The following is a 20,770-nucleotide window of genomic DNA, read 5'->3' as shown; positions in this document are numbered from 1 at the left end:
TTGATAAATTTGACTATTTTTTAATATATTAAAATCTGAACATATTTTTCATATTATAATATGTTAAAAAATAGTATAAATAAAAATTGTTTAAATCGAACCACAGCTTTACAAGAAACGAATATATAATCGTATATACTTTGTCGACTTTTGAATTAAAAGCTAATTTTTCAAAATTAGACAATTTAAAAATGGAAATGAAAAATAGTCTGAAATTCATTTTTCTTGGAATGAATGATGTATATTTGTTCTCTAACTTATAATTCGAAACATAAAAATTTGGTTCGGTAAATAACACAGGGCAATAAAATCCAAAAAAATTTAGAGGATTTTTAAAACACTACACAATTTTGATGTATTGTGGTTCCATTAGTACAAATATGGAACAAATTTTAAATTCTATGGAGATTTTTTTTTTTTCTAAAATTGTGAATTTTTTTAGATGTTTCTCCACATAATTTATGATATCTCAAAAAGTTTTAATCCGATGTTATTGAAATAAACTTAGAAAAGTTCAAATTTATATAACCTTCGATTTTTATCTTCGATATTTCATTTTGTTGCTATTATACGCGGCATTGCGACAAAGTAATAAACCTGAACAAGTTCTGCCGTTTTCGATTTTTTATGAGTTTTCTAAAACACAAAAATTAGCTAATTTCACGTAAAAAATATATTTTTTGCTTCAATTTGTTATTATAACTCCGAAATTACTGAGCCGCTTAAAACGTAATATATAAACAGATTGGAGGTTATATAAATTTGAACTTTTCTAAGTTTACTTCAATAATATCGGACTAACCCTTTTTGAGTTATTATCACAATTTTAGATAAAAATTTAAAAAAAAAACTCTATCCATAGAATTCAAAAATCAAATCTATATAGTGGTTAGTGAAGCCTTTTTTGCAGTTGACCTGTGTAATTGATTGCATGTTAGTTAAGCGTTACATATTTTTATTTTAAATATGGGTTTGTTTCAATAATTGCAATAATTTTTCAAAAATAACAAATTAACTTGACCTTTCAATATCGATTCAATTAAAATTACTATTTAGTAAATACATAGTTTTTGTTTTAATTTTATTTAAATTGTATTATTGTTTTATGTATTTAAATGTAAATTTTTGTTTGTATAATGTATAATGGATGTATTTTTTGTTTGGCGTACAATTTGTTCGTACAATTAACACAATAAAATTTATAAGTTACTACGAAATACTTCTTAGAACGCAAAACAAAAAGAAAAATAAAATAATAATAAGTAATAACTAATAAGTAATAATAATAATTAAAATAAAAACTAAAAATAATAATGAACAAATTAATAAGAGACCTACATTTAGTTAGATTTACACAAATATTTACTTAAATTAATGTGGGGAAATACATTCACTACAATCTAAGTTAAACATTTTAATAAAATTCATTATTCTATACATGTCTAAAAAGCTTAAAAGTACACGTTTGCTCGAACAGATCTAAATCTAAAGATCTATCTACCTACTATTCAAATACACTACAATAAATAAATAAATAGTTAATTATATGTATATCTATGCAAGATTTAGTAGTTACTAACATAATTATCTATGTTTGTTCAAAAGCAACATATACTCGTAATAAATATACTAAGTAGTACTACAATACAATACTATAGCATAGTAGATAGTAGATAGTATAGTTATCAATCAATTAAGGAATTATTTGTGTGGGTTATAAGTATGTAAACGATGGACAGACAATTTGATTGGATGGATGCGATGGTTGAATAGTTGAACTTGAATAGTTGATTGATTTGCATTTTATGTACACTCGGGATATTATCACCAACTAAGTATGCATATTGTCTTTGGATATTATTTGTTAAGTAATCAAATATAGGTATGTATTTAACTATGTTTTAAAATCTATTTCTGTTTAATTTTTTGAACTTCTTTGCGAGCTTTGAATCCACGAAATCCGGCTTGTATCTTTGTGGCTGCATCAGCGGCTGCCTTTTGTTTTTTGCGAACCAAGAAACCGCGAACTCCAGCTTGAATTTTTGTAGCACAACGATCTTCTACAGAGGCGTTTTCTGATTCACCGCTACGTTCTTGTCTGAGCTGTGCTGGAGCCGATGTTACACCGTTACTGCCAGAACCCTGATTTTGCGACATGCCGCTCTGTTGATGACGCTGCTGACGACGCAAAATCGAATTGAAACCCTGATAACCGTTGGACGTATTGCGAGAATGTGGACGGCCAGTCAACTGTTTACGCACTCTGTAACCACGAAAACCGGCTTGTATTTTAATGGCGGCACTCTCCTCCGATTGCAGCGATATATCTGAATTCGGGGAGCTCGGGTGAATGTGCATTTCTCTGGATACTATAACAGTTTGGCTGAATGGAGGTCGCGATGGCAGTTGCACAATATCGTTTGAATGCGTTATTTTTATGCAAGTTCACCGATTTTCTTTAGCAACAAAATTATTTCTCATTCGAAAGTTTAGTAGCACTCGACACAGTCTATTTGTCTGCCTGTTGCTCTTAGTTTTTAAAAATATGTGTATCGTGTCATAAAATGTTTTACAAAAAATAATTTACATTTGAATTGTGGTGGATCGATCGCTTTTAAAAGTTCATCTATACCGTTCCGAGTTGAGAAATAAACTGAATGTGCATTTCAATCGCATGCTGCGAAGTAGACTCATAACAAAAAGATACACACATCCATTTATCCAATTTGATGTATTTTATCTATGAGAAAAAAATTTTGTTCTACAAACATTCACTCATACAATGATGACTTCTACTACACCTATTTATCTACACATACGTAGATACCTACATAATATGTACATTCATATATTCATACATAGTACGTACCCAGCAGTTTTACAAATAGTCGGTGTATCACATAGAGACAGTAATTGTCACTATTCTCCGATCACTGGCTGATTTCAATTTATATATTTTGGGTCATTTAACACGTATGTATGTGCTCTTTGTAGTGCACAGAATTCAATTAGTTACTTTATACACCCCAGGTAATCTTGCGTGAAATCAATTGTCACTTAAGTGTCTTTAAGTAATCTAGAGTGGTACGTACATACTGAATTTATACAAATTGTGTTGACATAATTCTCATACAGTTTATTAAGCATACCTACATCACAGGTAATCTATCAGAAATTATCAGTTGGAGAGTAGTTGGAGGAAGGTTTGTTTACAAGCAATCGGTTAATGGGCAGTCTAGCAGCTCTCTTTTAAACTGACAATTTGAGGTCAATTAACTTCCGCTTAGCACCCGTAGGTAGCTAGTAACGTAACTCATGATATCTAACCGGTAAGTGAATCCAATGCATTAATAAGTCTATACGTAATATATGTAGTCACCCAGAACTGTTGGGTATATATTCGTACATATACAAGGGAGAAGAAAAATGTTTGTTTCATTACAAACACATTGGAAACAAATTGAAATCGGTCATATACTAAGTAAGTAACCATTTTCAAATGTACATACTTACAGGTCGACGTATTTAAAAGATACAGGTTCTGGTCTGACAATTATGAACGATTTTCCTATAATATGCAATATTCGCCACCGATTCGTAACGCTAATTTGAATCAGAAATGGCAAGTGAAATTTACAAATTGTACCAATTGTATCATTAAACAATTTATTTTTCGACTCTGATTGTACTGAAACTTAATTATACCACCATAGTGGGAATGTTAGAATACGTTTGAGCAGATAAAATGTTAGTTTGCCACTTAAAGTATAACGAAACACTCAGCATCACTTTCTGAGGTTGAAATTTTGAAGATATTCCAATAATATTTAGTGCATACGTTATTTTCGACATAAGGTCAGAGCTTAAAAAGCATCCAAAAATATAAAAAATCCCGGTATTACCAGGGATTCATACAAACAGCTTGGGATCTGCTAGTCCCGAATTTTTCAAAAACATAAAAATTTTGCTATCCAAATATAATACAACTCCAATAAGTTTCAATTCATACACACAAATGATTCCGAAAAACTCTTTAAAAAGCATACAATAGTTGAATAACCCAGCAAAAACTTTGCTTACCTAGTAAGCCAGCAAGTATAATTGGAGCAAAGCGATAACTACTTATTATTTGACTGAAACACTACTTACCGTTCGAGATTTTTAAAAAATTCAGGGGTCAAGCTTACAAATGTACTTACAATCCGTTGAGAAATAAGTAGTAAATTCACAACAAGAATATGTAGCTAAAAAAAAAACACAAAAAAGATTGCCTTGTGTGGGAATCGAACAGTCACATTATTTGCTTGTGTTTGATAGTCAAGCTGCTAACTCACTGCTCCATGTACGAGTTATTTTATTGTAAGCTAACAATAGTTTTAACATCAACATATAAATGAATATGATATGAACAAAAAAATGAATGGCTTAGACAGGTGGCGAACCACTAACCTCCCGTTTTCCAGTCAAACACACTAGATAACTGTGCTAAATGCAAAAGTTCATTACCAGCCTGCATAAAAATAAGTACTTATTCTAGTAAATAAAATAATGTGCTGGGTAACCACCACTCCTTACAAAAGAATGCATGAAATAACTAGTGGTCATTACAAAAATTCACAAAATTTTTCCTGGGAAGTTTTGTATGTACATAAATCATGCTACTTAATTTTTAGACGATCGGTCCATAATGCGTCATAGCTCAGATTTATCGCAAAATTTCTAAAACACACTTAATTTACTTCTTAAAAAAACCTATGTAGGTTTCATATGATCAAGTCTGACTGACTAACTTTCTTAAGGTATTTATTTATAGACGGCAATATTGAATATTAACATTTGTCAAAAACTCAAGTATCATAATACAATTTCATCGTCTAAACTAAATTTTTATTAGATTTTCCAAAAATACGAATGATTTTTTGATTTACGGTCGGTATTCAATTTTTGTTTAAAACCATGATACAACAATATAAGGTACACTCAGTAGAAAATAAATTCTCAATTATACAATTCTTGTAACGTCAAACAAAAGAAAATATAAAAAAATATGAAAAAAATCAAAATCAAAGTTGAACGTTATATGGCTAAATATTGAAAACTCTACCTAGTGATTCTACCTTCTACAATTATTGTATCATGGTTTAAAACAATAATAGGTAGAATCAGAAAAAAATATGTTCTCAATTGTACATGCCTTGAATTGTCAGACTAATATTAAATAAAAAATAAAAGTACAATTGAAATAAAACATCAAAAATTAACTAAATTGAAAAATAATTTAAATTCAATTTAAAAAATATAAGAAACATGCGTGTTAAATGTTGTTTTTGTAAATGTTCATTTGAACAAAATCTCGTAAGATTTATGAAATGTGCTGAAAATAAAATTAAAGAATTGAGTGCAGCCTGCGGTATTGAGCTGAAGAAACACTCCCGGATTTGCATGCATCATTTCAATGACTCCGATTAAATTTTTGGATTTCTGTTTTTTATTTTTCTATTATTTGACGTAACAAGGCATAGCATTTTAAACTCTCTCCCTAATGATTCTACCTTCTACCTTGTATCATGTTTAAAACAATTCAAAAACCCTTTATTTTCATATGTATCGGTTGTGTATTTATAAATAAAAATAAAGCAAACAAAAATGTCAACAAAATATAAAGTAAAAATAAAGTTTGCAGAAAAATATCAATCAACAAAGAAATAAAATATGTATTTGTAATACAATCGTGTAAACAATAAATGTTTTTTCGAAACGATTTCTTGAAATACCAAATGATTTCAATATTTTAAATTTGAACAGTGTTAATACTCAGTATTGCCGTCCATAAATACCTTTAATAGTTTTTCTTACGTATTTATATGAATATTGAAAAATTTACTAGAAAATACTGAAGTAATTTGTACTTAAAACGTGATTGACAAATTCGAAATCTATCTAAACTATTCAATTTCAGCGTTATAAAAGGGGACTACGAAAATAAAATTAGAATTCATCAGTATGCTAAAAATGTAATGAAAGTTGTCTGACTGTTGCTTTTACACAATCCGCATGAAATAAGATGATAACAACTGTTAGTATTTTTTGCGTTGTTTATATACAAATGGAACCCTAATCTAATACGACTTGCTTATTTTCTCTCAAGGTTTCATTACTATATTCATACGAATTTGCGTTAGCGATTTGAATTTAACGGTCTGTAACAACTGCCTGCAACATTCCTCATGTTTATAAACATGTCCATCAGTAGAAGCTTCTACTTATCAACAATGTTGATAAGTACGCAGTTATTAGCATTGTTTTGTAAGTATGCCAACACTAAATGTTTATGTATCCGGTTTTTTTAAAAGGTAAAAACGTAACAACATTTAATTTTATTTATACTATCCCAATCGCACTCTTCTACACACATTAGTTTGTGTTTGCAGACAAAAAAAAACATCACTCAAATCAAGGCTAAGCTTGATAAATACAATGGTAATTCTGCACCATAAATTTTTAATGGCAAAAAAGTGATTTACTGAATTTCGTTGTGGCCATACAGGCACCGAAGATGCCGAACATTCTAGATGCGCAGTTGAGGTCTGTACACAGGAGGCAATTGAACAAATTCACGATATGGTGTTAGCCGATCAGAGATTTAAAGTGCGAGCGATAGATTGTGGAAGCCAGTGGTTTCAATTTTGAATGATCTCTTGGGAATAAGAAAGCATAAGAATATGTGTGATTTGATTTTCCACAATAATCTCTGAATTAGACTAAGAATTGCTCCCTCATCCGCCTTATTCACCGAATTTAGAAGAGATGGCTCGGCAGAAATCATCTCTTTTTACAAAGAATTATTCGACAAACCGGTTTTTTTTGTCTCGAATTATTCGACAAAATCGAATATTTTTTTTAATTTATTTTAAGATTCTGCGATTAATTTTAATTATTAGGGATTACTTTAAACAACACTTTTCTTCTAAATGTGTGTTATGATTTCATGTTGTATGTCATTAACAAGTTATACATCAAGGACTAGGCGCAGTCGAACGCCATTGTCATTATTTCTGGCTCATTTTTGTTTTTCCTGTTCTACGTAGTTTATACCAACCGTGTCTTTTAAATTGGTGGATATCATAAAAAGTCATTGATACTGTACCACTGCCATTGTCACTACTGATTTTAATAAAAGTTATAATTAATCGTTCCAGCTACCTATACGTAGATATATGTAGGTTCAGAATATATTGACAAGATTCTGAGTACTTGGACAAATTTTCAAAAAGTTAAAATAAAGTAAATTTTTTATACAATGCAATTTCAACTATAAATGATCGTGTTATTTCTGTTACTTTTTTAATCAAAAATAAATTGAGGAATCGTGTGTCCTCAAATCATTTAAATTGTAGTCTCTTCTTGAAATATTATTTTAAAAAATACAACTAACCTAATAGTTAGTTGTATTTTTTGTGTTAATATTTAATTTATACCTCAATTCATAAATGGACAAAAAATTTAAAAACCGGTTATTCGAACCGGTTTTTAATTGAAAAAACCGAAAACCGGTTTTTAAAAATTACGCTTTTTCGAATTATTCGAAAACCTGTTTTTGGAATATGTATGTCGAATATTTGATCACTCTAGATTCTAGAGTCTAGAACAATGATGTTCATTTCATTGTGCTTTCGCGCTGAGCAGTGTAGCCAGATGTGGGGATTTGTCCCCAATTTGGGGATTTCAAGATTTTTTTGGGGACAGAATTTCGTGGGGAGGGATTTGGGGATTTTAACAAAATTTGGGGATTTACATCCATTTTTGGTGATTTTACATTTTTATTTTATTTTTATTAGCTATTTATTGACAAACATTTCAATTTCTAATGTATTTTGTTTAGTTTTTTGATATTGTGCTCATTTACTACATTGCAAGGCCATTTACTCTACATTGTGAATACCTCTATTGTATATTTTAATTTTATAGAGCTTATTCTCATTATAAATAATCATATTTTATTTCTTTCATTTCTTCAGAATTTGATGAAAAAATTTTAGATTTTTCGTTTATAGGACACTATTTTGATAATAAAAAAATGAAAAAAGGATTTCATCAAAAGTTGACAGATATTAAATTGTTTTAAATTCTTGCTAAACACAGAAAGCTGAATCATTCTCTAAGAGCTAATTTTTGACTTCGTATTTAAATATTAATTACACTGTGCGAAAGTGAAAAAAATGTAAAAAAAAGTTCAGAAACACCCTCAAATTCAGAAGTTATTCTAAAAAAAAAGTTTTCAGTGATGTTCATCAACTTATCGTCGACCTGTAACTTAAGCTGGCCCACACACGGTTGATTTGTGAGTATAATTTATTCGTGTTCGCGAACAAAATCACAAGTAATTGAAAATTTTCAATCACAAATCAGACGAACAAATCATTCCGCTTTAGTCAGTTTTTGTCCGTCTTTATATTTTTCAACGGGTTTGGAAAGAAAACTGATTACGTTTTAAAACATCGTATATCTTTTGATACATTTGTAACTTATAAGTATTGTTTTTGTTAAGAATATCTAAAAAAAGCAAAATTTGATTTTAGTAGCTTTTCAATACTTATTTTGATATGAGAGCTTATACCAATGCATTGATATACATTTTTATAAGCTATCATTGCAATGTATAAAGAAAATTTAGTTCTTAACATGTCTTCTGTATATATGAAAACTATTTGTGTTGAATTTTATTTGAATTTAAAACATTTTTAAGAAATCTATGCTCATTAAAACGATTTTCGGAAGTGGGCATTATATGGGAAATTTGGTGAGGCGAGTTCGGCATATATAAAACTTATTTTTGCTGAATTTGGTTTTTATATCTATATAACTAAGATATTTATGAGAGCTTAACTATTATCAGATATGGCAATCGTATGGGGGCTATGAGAAATGATGTACCCATTCTAATCAAATTCAATAGGCTTCGTCCTTGCGGCAATACAAGAGCTTGTACCAAATTATCTTTGAAATTGCGACCTGTAGTTTGATTACAAGGTTTACATGGACGGACAGACATCGCAAAATCGACTCAGAAAGTGATCCAGAACAGATTGGTATACTTTAAGGTGGGTGTTGGGACAATATTTTTGCACTTTGCAAACATCATATACCCTTCCCACTATGGTGGTACAGTTTTTAATTTACATGGTATTTGTTGGACCTTTTTTCGAAAAAGTTTAATAACTTTTGCAAATATAAACCGATTTCGACAAGTTATGTTTATTTCTATATATTTTATTGTCTTTAAAACACTGTGTAAAAAATAGGTTTTCATAGAAAAAAATTAAAATAACTTTGTTGAATTTGTAAAACGACGAAAAAAATATGCAAACTTTTTATAAAAACATACATCATTTCATTTTATGAAAGCTTAATTCTTTGAAAAATTTTGAAAATTTTTAAATCGGTCTAAAAATGTGTGAGTTAGAGGTACTAAAGTACTACATAAAACAGTTTTTTCAAAATAACTCAAAATTTTGAGGGTGTTTCAAAAACTTTAAAAATGGTTTTAGTATTCCCTCACCTAGGCCTACAACTCCCATTAGGTCGCTTTTCAAGTTCTGACAAAAAGTTTTATTTTGTAGCAGAGTGTTTTCTTTAAGTTCTATTTTAATACGACAATGAGTTTTTAAATTATACTTAAATGGATTCCACTTCCGGTGAAATTAAGGCTTATTTTGTGCATTTTTTACAAAATATACTTTCATTTCCTGGAATAAAAAATCGAATATTATAAAGCTCTTGATTTCTCAAGGAGTTATATATGATTTCTCAAGGAGTTATAAAAAAAATCGGATAAACATCAAGAATTCTTTGGCAGGTTTCAAAGTAAATGACATCTTCCAAACAACTTGTTCCCAAATCGATGAATCAACTTTTTGAAAACTGACAATGAGGTAAATAGATGTAAAAATGCTTGTCGTATGTAATTATGCCATATTGCAACTTTTGTTTGTTAAACTCAACATAGTAAAATTTAGTATTAAAAATATAATTTAATTTTTTTTATGGGGACAAAATTGGGGATTTCAATTTTGAAATGGGGATTTTTTTGGGGACATCGACTTTCAGATTGGGGACAAGAGGTAAACTTTGCCTGGCAACACTGGCGCTGAGTAACAACACACATATTCTTATTCTCTTTAAAGAGCATAACAAATGTCTAATTTTTTTAAGAAATTTATTAAGCATTGTTGTTGGTTGGTTTTTGGACGAAGCATAGCAAACACACGCGTTTCAATTACAATTGAACACAAAACAACAAAGTCAGAAATAAATAAAAAATTTGAGAGAATTTCGGACGTATAATGTATATTCTTTTATTTCCTTAAAATTTAAATTACATTCATTTAATAAATTGGTTATATCTGGCAAAAATTCTAAATCTAAACATTCTTTATTTTGTTCTTATTTTAAGTGTTTGACATTATGTTTGCTGGGTAGCTCTCTCACCAATACATCTTCATTTTTATTTTTGAACATCACTGCTCTAGAAGCAATACAAAAATGTGTTGAACATCTGTATTAGGTAGATTTTTTTCATAAAAAATGCATTCTACGGAAAATTCTAAGAAATTTTCCCCAAGAAATCCTATCTTTCGCATTTCGACTTTTATCCAATTAAAAAAACTATTAAAAAAATATATATACAGTAGTTTTGACTTACCTGCTTTTTACTTAAGAGCATTTTCCATATAAGTGCACAAAACTTGTGTTTTGTATATTTATTTACCAAACTCCATATAAATTCGTTAATTTAAGTGCATTGTTCATACCTGCACATTTAAGATAAGTGCATAATACTGGTTTTCATGAAAAAAAATTAATTTAGCTGCCTAATACAAAATTAATTCAAAACAAATAAGAAAAATACGGTTTTGAATGAAAAAATATGTTGTAAACTTCTTAATAATTTTAAAAGTAGCTAAAATATCAATTTGACGTTATTTTTAGACGGAAAAATCACAAAGCTTCATGTAAATTATTTGCCGTTAGCTGCTTTTTTGGGCAGTAACCTGTAAATGCACTTACCAGCATCAATGAGCAGGTAAGTGCATTGCCTGCACAAAATATCGTGCAAAGTTGATTGTGCAGGTAAGTAAAAATTACTGTATACTGAAATATCATTGGATAAATGTCGAAATGCGCAAGATAGGATTTCATTTTAGACCTATGGTTTCTTGAGGAATCTTAGAATTTTCCGTAGATTGCGTTTCTGCTATACGATTTTTTACTTTTTTATGGTCCATACAATTCGACCCGGCCTAATGTGTATACTTTAGGCTTGAATGAACTATTAATTAGGCCCAATAGCCAGAAAAACTTAGAAAATTACTTCTTTAATCAATCAATATAAAAAAAAACAAGTATACTTCAAAATACAAATTTGAAATATTTTTAGGTAAACAAAATTATTTTTTTAAAATTTTTTAAATTTAAATTTTTTTTGTTTTTAAAAATTTTTTTTTTTTGGTGAATTGAAATATTTTTTTCCAATTTTGACCCATTGTAGGTCCAACTTACTATGGTCTTACGAAATATATATCATTAGATATCCATATTGTCTATATTAATGACTTAGAGCTAGTTTCTGGGATAGAGATAATCTACATTCTTCGCTTAAACCTAAATTAAACTAAAAATTGTGTTTCTCATTTATTGTTTATATGCTATATAATCTAGGTTTAACTGAGCATCATTGGTGAGTTAAACCTAAGTATAAAATGCCAAAGCACAAACAGATGGAAAATAAAATAAACAATTCAGCACAGCAGCTCTTTGTTTTTATTTGCTTTATTAACATCAATATAATTTTTAATATACATTTTATATACTTTTATGTCGCTTTTTCTTTTAGAAAGTTAAAATTTACAAAAAAAGTTATGTAACGCGGTTGCTTTTTCTTATAAATGTATAGTATTGCCATATTTATATGAAAAAATTTGAAGAATAAACATGTGATTTGACTGAAAAGTATGGCAATGGTAACAAAATTAATCCACTAGTGAGAAACACAATCATTGGTTAAATTCCGGCAAAATATGTTTCAGGATTAATATAACAGCGTGTTAAGCTGAGTTTAACTGACAAGTAAGAAACTAGCTCTTAGTAATCCAGATATGGGTCAAAAATCGAGGTTGTTCTGGTTTTTTCCTCATATCTCAGCCATTTGTGGACCGATTTTGCTGATTTTAAATAGGAAACTTCTTGAAAGCATTTCTGACAAACTTATTGAAGATTTGGATCCCGAAGATATTTTGGGTCTTCAGAAAATTGATTTCAACAGAAATTACAAACGGAATGACAAACTTATATATGTATACCCTTCTCACGAAGGTGAAGGGTATAAAAATACCGAATTACATTTGGACAGAAAAAAAAATTATTTCCAAAACTGATGACAGTTTCATCTAAATCTAAGACCTTAAGGTATATTTTACGGAACTTTTATTAAACTTTAATGTATACACGCTAACTAATTTAATATATTAAAAGAGTACCATTAAAATAAATTTTCCTTTATCCTCTTGAATTTTAAATTTGTATAGCATTTCCTATATTATCAACTGATTTTATTTCTTTAACACTGAATATTTAACAAATTATATCAAAACCGATAACGATCGGTTTTAAATTTTTTAAACCCGAAACCGCGGTTTGAAAATTTTCGGTTTTTTGGAAATCAATGTGTTTTGTTGTTGTATGAGTCATATTAGTTGTTGTTTTTTTTTTGTTCGACAAAACGAAGTGTCTCGTCTCTATGTATATTTCTCTAGGGTCTTAACGTTCAGAATTTTGTAGCCAGATACTGTTTACTTTATAAACACACAGATTAATTTTTTTGTGTTTTGTTTTTAATATTTAAACAAAAATATTTCTCTGTTGTTATTCTGATTGCACAGTGCCTTTCTAAGTCTCGTAGAAAAAAAAAATAAATAAATATTCTCATAATTAGTGTTGAGATTATTGAGAACAAACGCTATTAAATAAATGCATCAGTATGTACAAATGTATATTGTTATAGACTATTTTGTAGATTTATTGTACTTCCTGAAATATTGTTGGATCATACGATGTGGGTTTTAGATAAGTTTAAAAGTAAGTTTATGCAACATTCTTATATTTACGTTGTAATAATGATGCAATTACAATTTTGACCATCCAAACATTTTACAAAAATAAAGACAACATAGTTTTAGAGTAGGAATGTTTTTAAAAAGAAATGAGATTATCACATAAAATGTTTTATTTATTAGATTAATCGGGTTACATAGTACATTACGGGTATAATTTAATTTGGGACGTAAGCAACGCATTTAAATTTGAAAGAAACATTTTTAAATTGTTTTCAAATTAAAAACCAAATCTTTTTAATGTAATGTGATTGTATGTACAAATATAATTTTTATTTCTTATTATTGTATTTCAATGTTATTCTACGTTATACTATTGTAATAATTCATAATTCTACACACTTAATTTTTGTTCTATTTTATTTATTTTGTAACAATTAAGTTATACTAAGCAATAATTTATACTAGGATCGCCTGGCTGTCAAAATTCGACCACTAATAACGAAAATATACAGTTACTTTTGAGTATACACAAACATATTTTTCACGTTTGTGTACAAATACACGTGTATTTAGATGTGTATAAACATGTTGTTGTTGTTTTTCAAGCAAATTTAAAACGCTTTTTACAACTTTTATGAAAAAAAATGTTTTAAAAAAAATTATATTGAGCGCATCTAGAGAAAATAACCTTTTAAACCATATATGTTTCATCAATATCGGTGGACAATATGACATGATAAGAGACCTTGTGAATTGACCAAGTACATATACAGAATAGTATTATTTTAGGTAATTTTTAGCTTGAAAGGCAATAACAACATTTTTAAACCATTGTGAAATATTAGGACATTATGACAATATGACATGATAGAAGACCTTGTGAATTGACCAAATGTGTTTTAAAATTTCTCAGACATAGAACAACTGATAAACAAATAAAATCATTATGACAATAGTTTATTTAAAGTAAAATCGTCCCGCATTGAACAAAAATTTCGGAAATAATCCAAAATGTATTTATACAGGGTGTCAAAGTTGACCACATCGCGGTAGGAAAACTTGTACACATGTAGACAGATTTCAATGAATGAAACTTTGTTGTAAAGCAAGTGGAATTTAAAGAGTTTCCAGTTTATTTCACTAAGTTATATCTTATAGTTTAAAAGATACTTAAATTTTGACATTTTCGTTTTTTACCATGACTTTATTTTGTTTATCGCAAATATCTACGGTAATGGATGTTCAACTATTTTGCTAAAAACATCCACTTATTTCTAATAAATTCCGATTAACACGTAAAAAGTTTTCTTGCTATATCTCAATGCGCTTAGTCGTGAATAATAACGACCTATGTTCGTCAACTTATCGACCTGTAACTCAGCCAGTATTTACCCGACTTTAAATTTTTTGAAACATTTGTAAATTATAAGTATGTATTGTTTTTGTTAAGAATATCTAAAAAAATAAAAACAAAATTTATCAACTTTTATTTGATTTTAATAACTTTTCATTGCTTATTTTGATGTGAAAGCTTTTACGAATATTGTTTTAATTTTTCAAATCGATTGAAATTGTAGAAGTTATTCAACTTATCATTAACACCTTTCTTAGTATGAATAAAAAAACAATTAACTATATCCAATAAGCACCAAAGCCCCAAAAATTCAAGCACTTGAATATTTTGTTGGAATTTGGCTTTAATGCAAATGTAATTACGTTTTAAACATGAAAAATATTTGAAAAATTAAATATTATTTAAACAAAAAACTTATGGCTTGAATTTATGTTTAATTTTTACTGGAGAATGCTATTGAAATAAAGTGCAATACAACTGTACTTCAATTGCTTGACTATAATTCAAGGCTTGAATTACACTTGCATTCAACTTGAATTCCAGTGAAAATGTACAGTTTATTTGTACAGTTTTAATTTTTTCCAAAAATTGTAATAACTTTTGCAAATATAAACCAATTTTAACAAGTAATGTCTTGGTTTTTTCTATATAAAATGCGAAACTTTTTATAAAAACTCACCTAATTTCTTGGAACATATGTATGTACATTTCATGAAAGCCTAATTCTTTGCCCTTCCATAATTGTTTGAACAGTTGTCTATAACAGTTTTTTTCTTTCAAAATAACTCAAAATTTCAAAGGTGTTTCAAAATCTTTGAAAACGCTTTTTGTATGTCCTCATTGATGCATACAACCCCGCTTTTTAGGTCGCTTTTTAAGTTCTGAGAAAAAGTGTTATTTGTAGCAGTGTGTAATCAAAGTAAAACATTTTAAATTAGTTTGAAATATGGTAACATTTTAACAAAAAAGGGATGTTATAAAAAATATGTTATATAATATATATAGGAACTGGCTTTAAATCGATATACATAGATATGCACCCCACTTCAGCCAAAAAGCTTAGGACTCTGTTCAAAATTTTGTGCGAAATGCTCTCAAACTACATATGAAATATGTGAAATGAAATATTTGCGAAATAATTTCGCAAAAGCAGTACTCTGTTCTTATTGTGAAAAACATGTGAAATAATCTGGCAGCCTTATTTTTCTACAACGAAATACATAATATGAGCAGCACTTCGCACGAAATTAAAACCAACAGTTGCATATAAAATTGTTCGCATGAAAAAACCATAAATTCTCGCAAATATGAACAGAATACTAAGCTATAGTAGAAACAAAATGTCACATCTATTTTTAAAATTATTTTTTTTAGAAATTTTAGTAAACACATTTACTAGAATTAATAAACATTACACAGATTTTGTAAAAGTAGTCAAATTTTGAATAACATTTTATTCAATTGCATAAAAATTATACTAAAATTAATTAGTTTTCGAAGCCCCAAAGTGGGTTACATACCTTAGTCTGCTTTTTTGCTAATAATATCCAAACCTTTCCCGATTTCCTTTCGAGAAAATTTGGCCAAAAATTTTGAATTTACATAAAAAAAACTTAAACTCAACTAAACCTTCTCTATATCCGGAATATCCACTGTGTGACGCAGAACCCAAGTGAGTTTAGCTTCAGGCGGCTGTCGAATCTATTTATCATAAATCACAAGAAATTATTTATTATTTCATATGTTTTTTATGTCAAAATTCCAAATGTACAAAGAATTCTGAAATTCATTTAATAAATTCTCAAAGAAAATGACTTATGTTATTTTAACACATGAAAGTTAAACTTCAATTAATATGAAGGTATTTATGTTATTACATAATTAAAATGTACTACTTAATTTGATTAGTGAATACAGATGAATGTACATATGTATGTTAATTTGTGTGAGTAATTATATTTATTTTATTTACATAAAATGAAAATGCAAATCACTGTGCGCTGGCTGGATTTGTTGTTTGTTTTTAATCTGAGAGACCTACATAAATGATGTAGCGAAATAAAATGATGGTCAACGCGTAATAAATTGTTCGCGTCATTCATTATAGAATATAAATTTGAACAGACTAGTTAACAAATAAACACACTCACTCAGTGTTCTCTTATGGTATTTTAGAGTGTTAATTTAAACAAAATCTATTAGATTTGAATCAAAATACCTTTGTATGTATGAATTGTAATTAAAACGAAATAATAAAAACACTGGGAAACGGTGTATTTGGCGTTTCCTTTAATTTGTAAATATTTATACATATTTCTACTAATTACTGATTTTGAATAGAAATCAGTTTGACCAGATTTTAAAGTAATATAAAGCTAAATAAATCGCCTTTAAAATAGATCTAAAAATGCTAAAAAATTAAATTTAAAGCCAAATAATAAAGCTCAATTTTGGCATTGTTTTCCAATAAAATTTATAAAATTTTTATATAATAAGTCAGACTTAAAGTAAAAATATATTTTAAGTATCAATAACAAAATCAAACTATTTATTGAAAAAGAAAATCATGATCATTAAAAACAAAAGACGTTGATAGGCCAAACTACGTTGATATTATAAAGGAGAAGGAAAACAGTTTGGAACTTTCTGCAGTTAGACAATGGTTTGACAAAGATTTGATTAACAAATTTACCCATATGGGTAATTCCACGAGAATCGCTACCACGACTGAAAACACAAAAACCCTTGAAACTTTTTTTTAAGATGATTTGAATAGAAGAAAATAATAAAATGTTACTATGTGAAAGTATTTAGATCATATTACAACATTTTAAAGACAAAAATAATAGTTTAAACTGATTATATTTAATTTTTTAATGTTTAGGTATGTTTTAGGCTAAAATTGCGGCGAAAACTAGGCTTCCAATTAGCTTGTAGTATGAAATGAATTTGACTCTGATTGTTTTTTTGCTATTGTCAAATTGTTTATTGAAACCGAATGTATATTTTCTATTCACTTTTTTAGTTTTTGTATACATATATTTACAGAATATACTATATATTGTTTTATTATAAGAGAAAAATATGTCACGTAAGGTATTGCACGTACGATATTAAATTTTATTTATTATAAAATCATACAAAGATTGTTTTTATTTAAATATGACGGATTGTAAAGGAAAAATTTTTCGTTTAGAGTAAGAAATTAAAAGATAACATAACGCCTCTCACGATTCGAATATTTTCGCATATTTCTAAAATGTTTCTACCATTATTTCGCTCAATATTTTGGACAACAATATTTCGAAAGAACTTTTTATTATTTTAAAATATAGCACCCTCCTAATGGAACATAAAGACCAAATTATTTTTCAAATACTCTTATTTTTGCAAAATCTATTTTACTGGAATTGCCCATATAGTGATGTGCGTTTATAGGAACTAGCATAACCCGGTGCACTTCGCTACCCTATCCTAGTAAAATTAAAAAAATATGAATGGAAATACGAAAATAACACATACAAAATTTTAGAATCACTCAATTACAGTTCACTTGATATTCGAAAATAACTAACTAATTTTGTGTGGGAGATACCACTCCACTGCTCTGATCCCACCCATTTTTGAACAGTTATGTAAATATCAATATTTACTTTAACTTTCCTTTATAAGGGAGAGTTAATTCCTACTATGCCGATCATGCTTATCAAAACTTCGAACAGGGAACAGGAATAAATTCGTTTTTAGCTAACCTCCGTAGAATGGTAATAAATTGATTGATACAGAGTTTAAATACTTTTAGAATTATAGTTAGTTCTCCAGATATTCAAAATTAATTATTTACTTTGTGCCACAACCACTAATGCAATCCCGACTATTTTCAGCCAATCTGTGTAAAATGGTAAGAGAGCTATGCGGACAAAGTTTGAAGAACCTTGTAATTATTACTTTGTATGGGACGTGACTCACCTCCTTTTCCGACCCCTCCCATTTTGGGTGCTTTGCCCTCTAATCTAATTCCGCCTATATTCAGCTAAACTCCGCACAGTAATAAGAAGTTAATTCGCTATAATTTTGAACACTTTTACAATTATAGTTCTACAGATATTCGAAATGAATTATATACTTTGTATAGGGTAAGCCACGCCCACTATTCCAATCCCGAACAATTTCAGCGAAACAGCAAAATTATAAAAGAGCCATTTAGACCATGTTTGAAGAATCTTGCAATTATAGTTCACAAAATATTTAGAAACATATTTACTTTGTATGGGAGGCGACTCACCATTTTTTCCGACCCGTCGCATTTTTGATTAAACTTCATGCAGTGATAAGTAATTGATTCATATGAAGTTTGAAAACCGTCATAATTATATTTCTGCACATATTAAAAAAAACTATTTACTCATGTACAATTACATATTTACCCCCATATGCATAAACAGTTTTTAAATTTGTCAAATGTTTATAACAGAAATTTTGAATGGAAATTTTGTTTAATTTTGATCAATTTAAAAATTATTTATGCATGTGGGAGTTAGAAAATAAGAAAAACGCCTTCAAAATATATTTTTGTGACTTTAAATTACTAAAGTCTTCTTCTTTGTTTTCTATAACAACTCTCACTTAACCTTTAACTTATGAGGTGGTGGTAAATATTACACCCTCTCTTCATTTTTTTAAAGTTTTATCAAAAAGGCTTGCGAAATAAAGTGCCTGGATTTTTGTTTCAAATAACATTTTGCTTTCTTTTTTTAATTTTTTTAAATTAAAATTGTTGTATCTTATTTTTGAAAAGCAAATATTAAAGAAAAAATGTTTTTTAAAGTAAAATTTTTGCAAAAATTATAAGGTGTAAAATTTACACCACATCTGTGACTATGTCAAAAATTTTCACGTCATAAGTTAAAGGTTAAAACAGAGCGAAATAAATACAGTTTAATTGTTTCTCTTATTTATTTACAACAACAAATTGGACAAACATGCATTGCTTTGTTTACTTTTTAGCTTAAGGTTCACATCAAGGCGTATTAACAAGGTGAGTGCGTCCCGGCAACAAATACGCCTTGGTTCACATGTACACGTTTTTGCATATGTGTTAGTAACATCTTCTTGAATGTATAATGATAATAAACATCAAATTGAATGTATAATGTGAGCGTAAAAGGAGTCTAAAGAAATCGACTTGCCTATTAATATTATGATATGTACCAGTGTATTTCCATCACATATATTTATTTAAAATTAACAGAATATCAAAAATTAGGGTAAAGGTTTCCTGATGATCTGGCATTTTGATGATAAATTTGCAGGTGCCAGTGCATCAAGACTAAACTGGCAACTTGCTTTATTTTGATTTTCTTGCGAAAACAATAAAGCAACTTGTTTTATTTCTGTTTGGTTTTCCCTTTACCCACTTACAAACTACAGTTCGAGTCGGCAAGAAACCAACCAATTGTAGTAGGGAATATAAGAAATGTTTTGTTTAAAATTTTAAATTTTTTCCAATAAAGATTGAGTGTCTGTAATTCTCATTCACTCTATATAATATCTTTAGCTTTTCTAAATCCTTTTAAGAAAAAGTTTCCTGATGATCGGACCAGTGTTGCCAATTCTTGGTGAACAAAAAGGGCCAAATACTTAGAAAAAAAAGGCTAAAAAAAGGGCCAAAAAGTGGCTAAAAAAGGGCTAACATTGACGAATAGACAAACAAAATGTATGAATATAACACAAGAAAATAAGTGTATTTATTACTGTATGTTGATTCTTAACTTTAAAATAACGTAATATGGGGCAACGCGTATATCATATGCCGATGTTTTTAAAGTCTCGTATTTATCACCTGGCCTGCAAAATGCAAATTTTTTATATGAAACACAAAGTATGTATAAAGAAATCCTTTGTGAAAACTTCGATGGAGAATATTTTAATAAGTGAATATATGGCAAATATGCCTCTCATGTAATGCAGAAAAAAAAATTATACACGTCGCCGGACAGAATTGAATTTCATTGGAAAAAACATAAATTTTGCCATTAGTTAGTAAACATATCAAAACTAAGGTAGCCAAAATATGTAAATATAAATATTTAATTTAAATTTGGAAAAAAGTTAATTTTTTATATTTGATCAGATGAAAATTATCATATGTAGCTAAATTATTATCGATAATGAACTGAATTTTTCTTTCTAAATTGGTTGGATTGTAGTCTTTGAAAGCGGTATACTACATGGCATGTGTTATAAAATATTTGTTAAAGTACTATATTTACGTCAAATTTTTATTTTAGAGGAACCTAACCTT

At 28.4% G+C, this 20,770-nt stretch overlaps 1 protein-coding gene across 1 annotated transcript; it reads right to left on the bottom strand.

The window, feature by feature from the left end:
* Positions 1-1,051: 1,051 nt before the first annotated feature.
* Positions 1,052-2,649, bottom strand: LOC135963241 (abnormal spindle-like microcephaly-associated protein homolog). Its single transcript, XM_065515014.1, has one exon. It carries the CDS (start codon positions 2,356-2,358, stop codon positions 1,909-1,911), a length of 450 nt encoding a protein of 149 aa, XP_065371086.1. The 5' UTR covers positions 2,359-2,649; the 3' UTR covers positions 1,052-1,908.
* Positions 2,650-20,770: the final 18,121 nt, after the last annotated feature.

Source organism: Calliphora vicina, chromosome 1 (assembly GCF_958450345.1).
Source record: "Calliphora vicina chromosome 1, idCalVici1.1, whole genome shotgun sequence".
NCBI lineage: Eukaryota > Metazoa > Arthropoda > Insecta > Diptera > Calliphoridae > Calliphora > Calliphora vicina.
Note: the sequence above shows the minus strand (reverse complement) of the source record. Positions and strands in the feature narration are given on the sequence as shown.

Bases quoted from the DNA above. Each gene is read 5' to 3' on its own strand.
- LOC135963241 (XM_065515014.1), bottom strand. From the start codon at position 2,358: ATGCACATTCACCCGAGCTCCCCGAATTCAGATATATCGCTGCAATCG.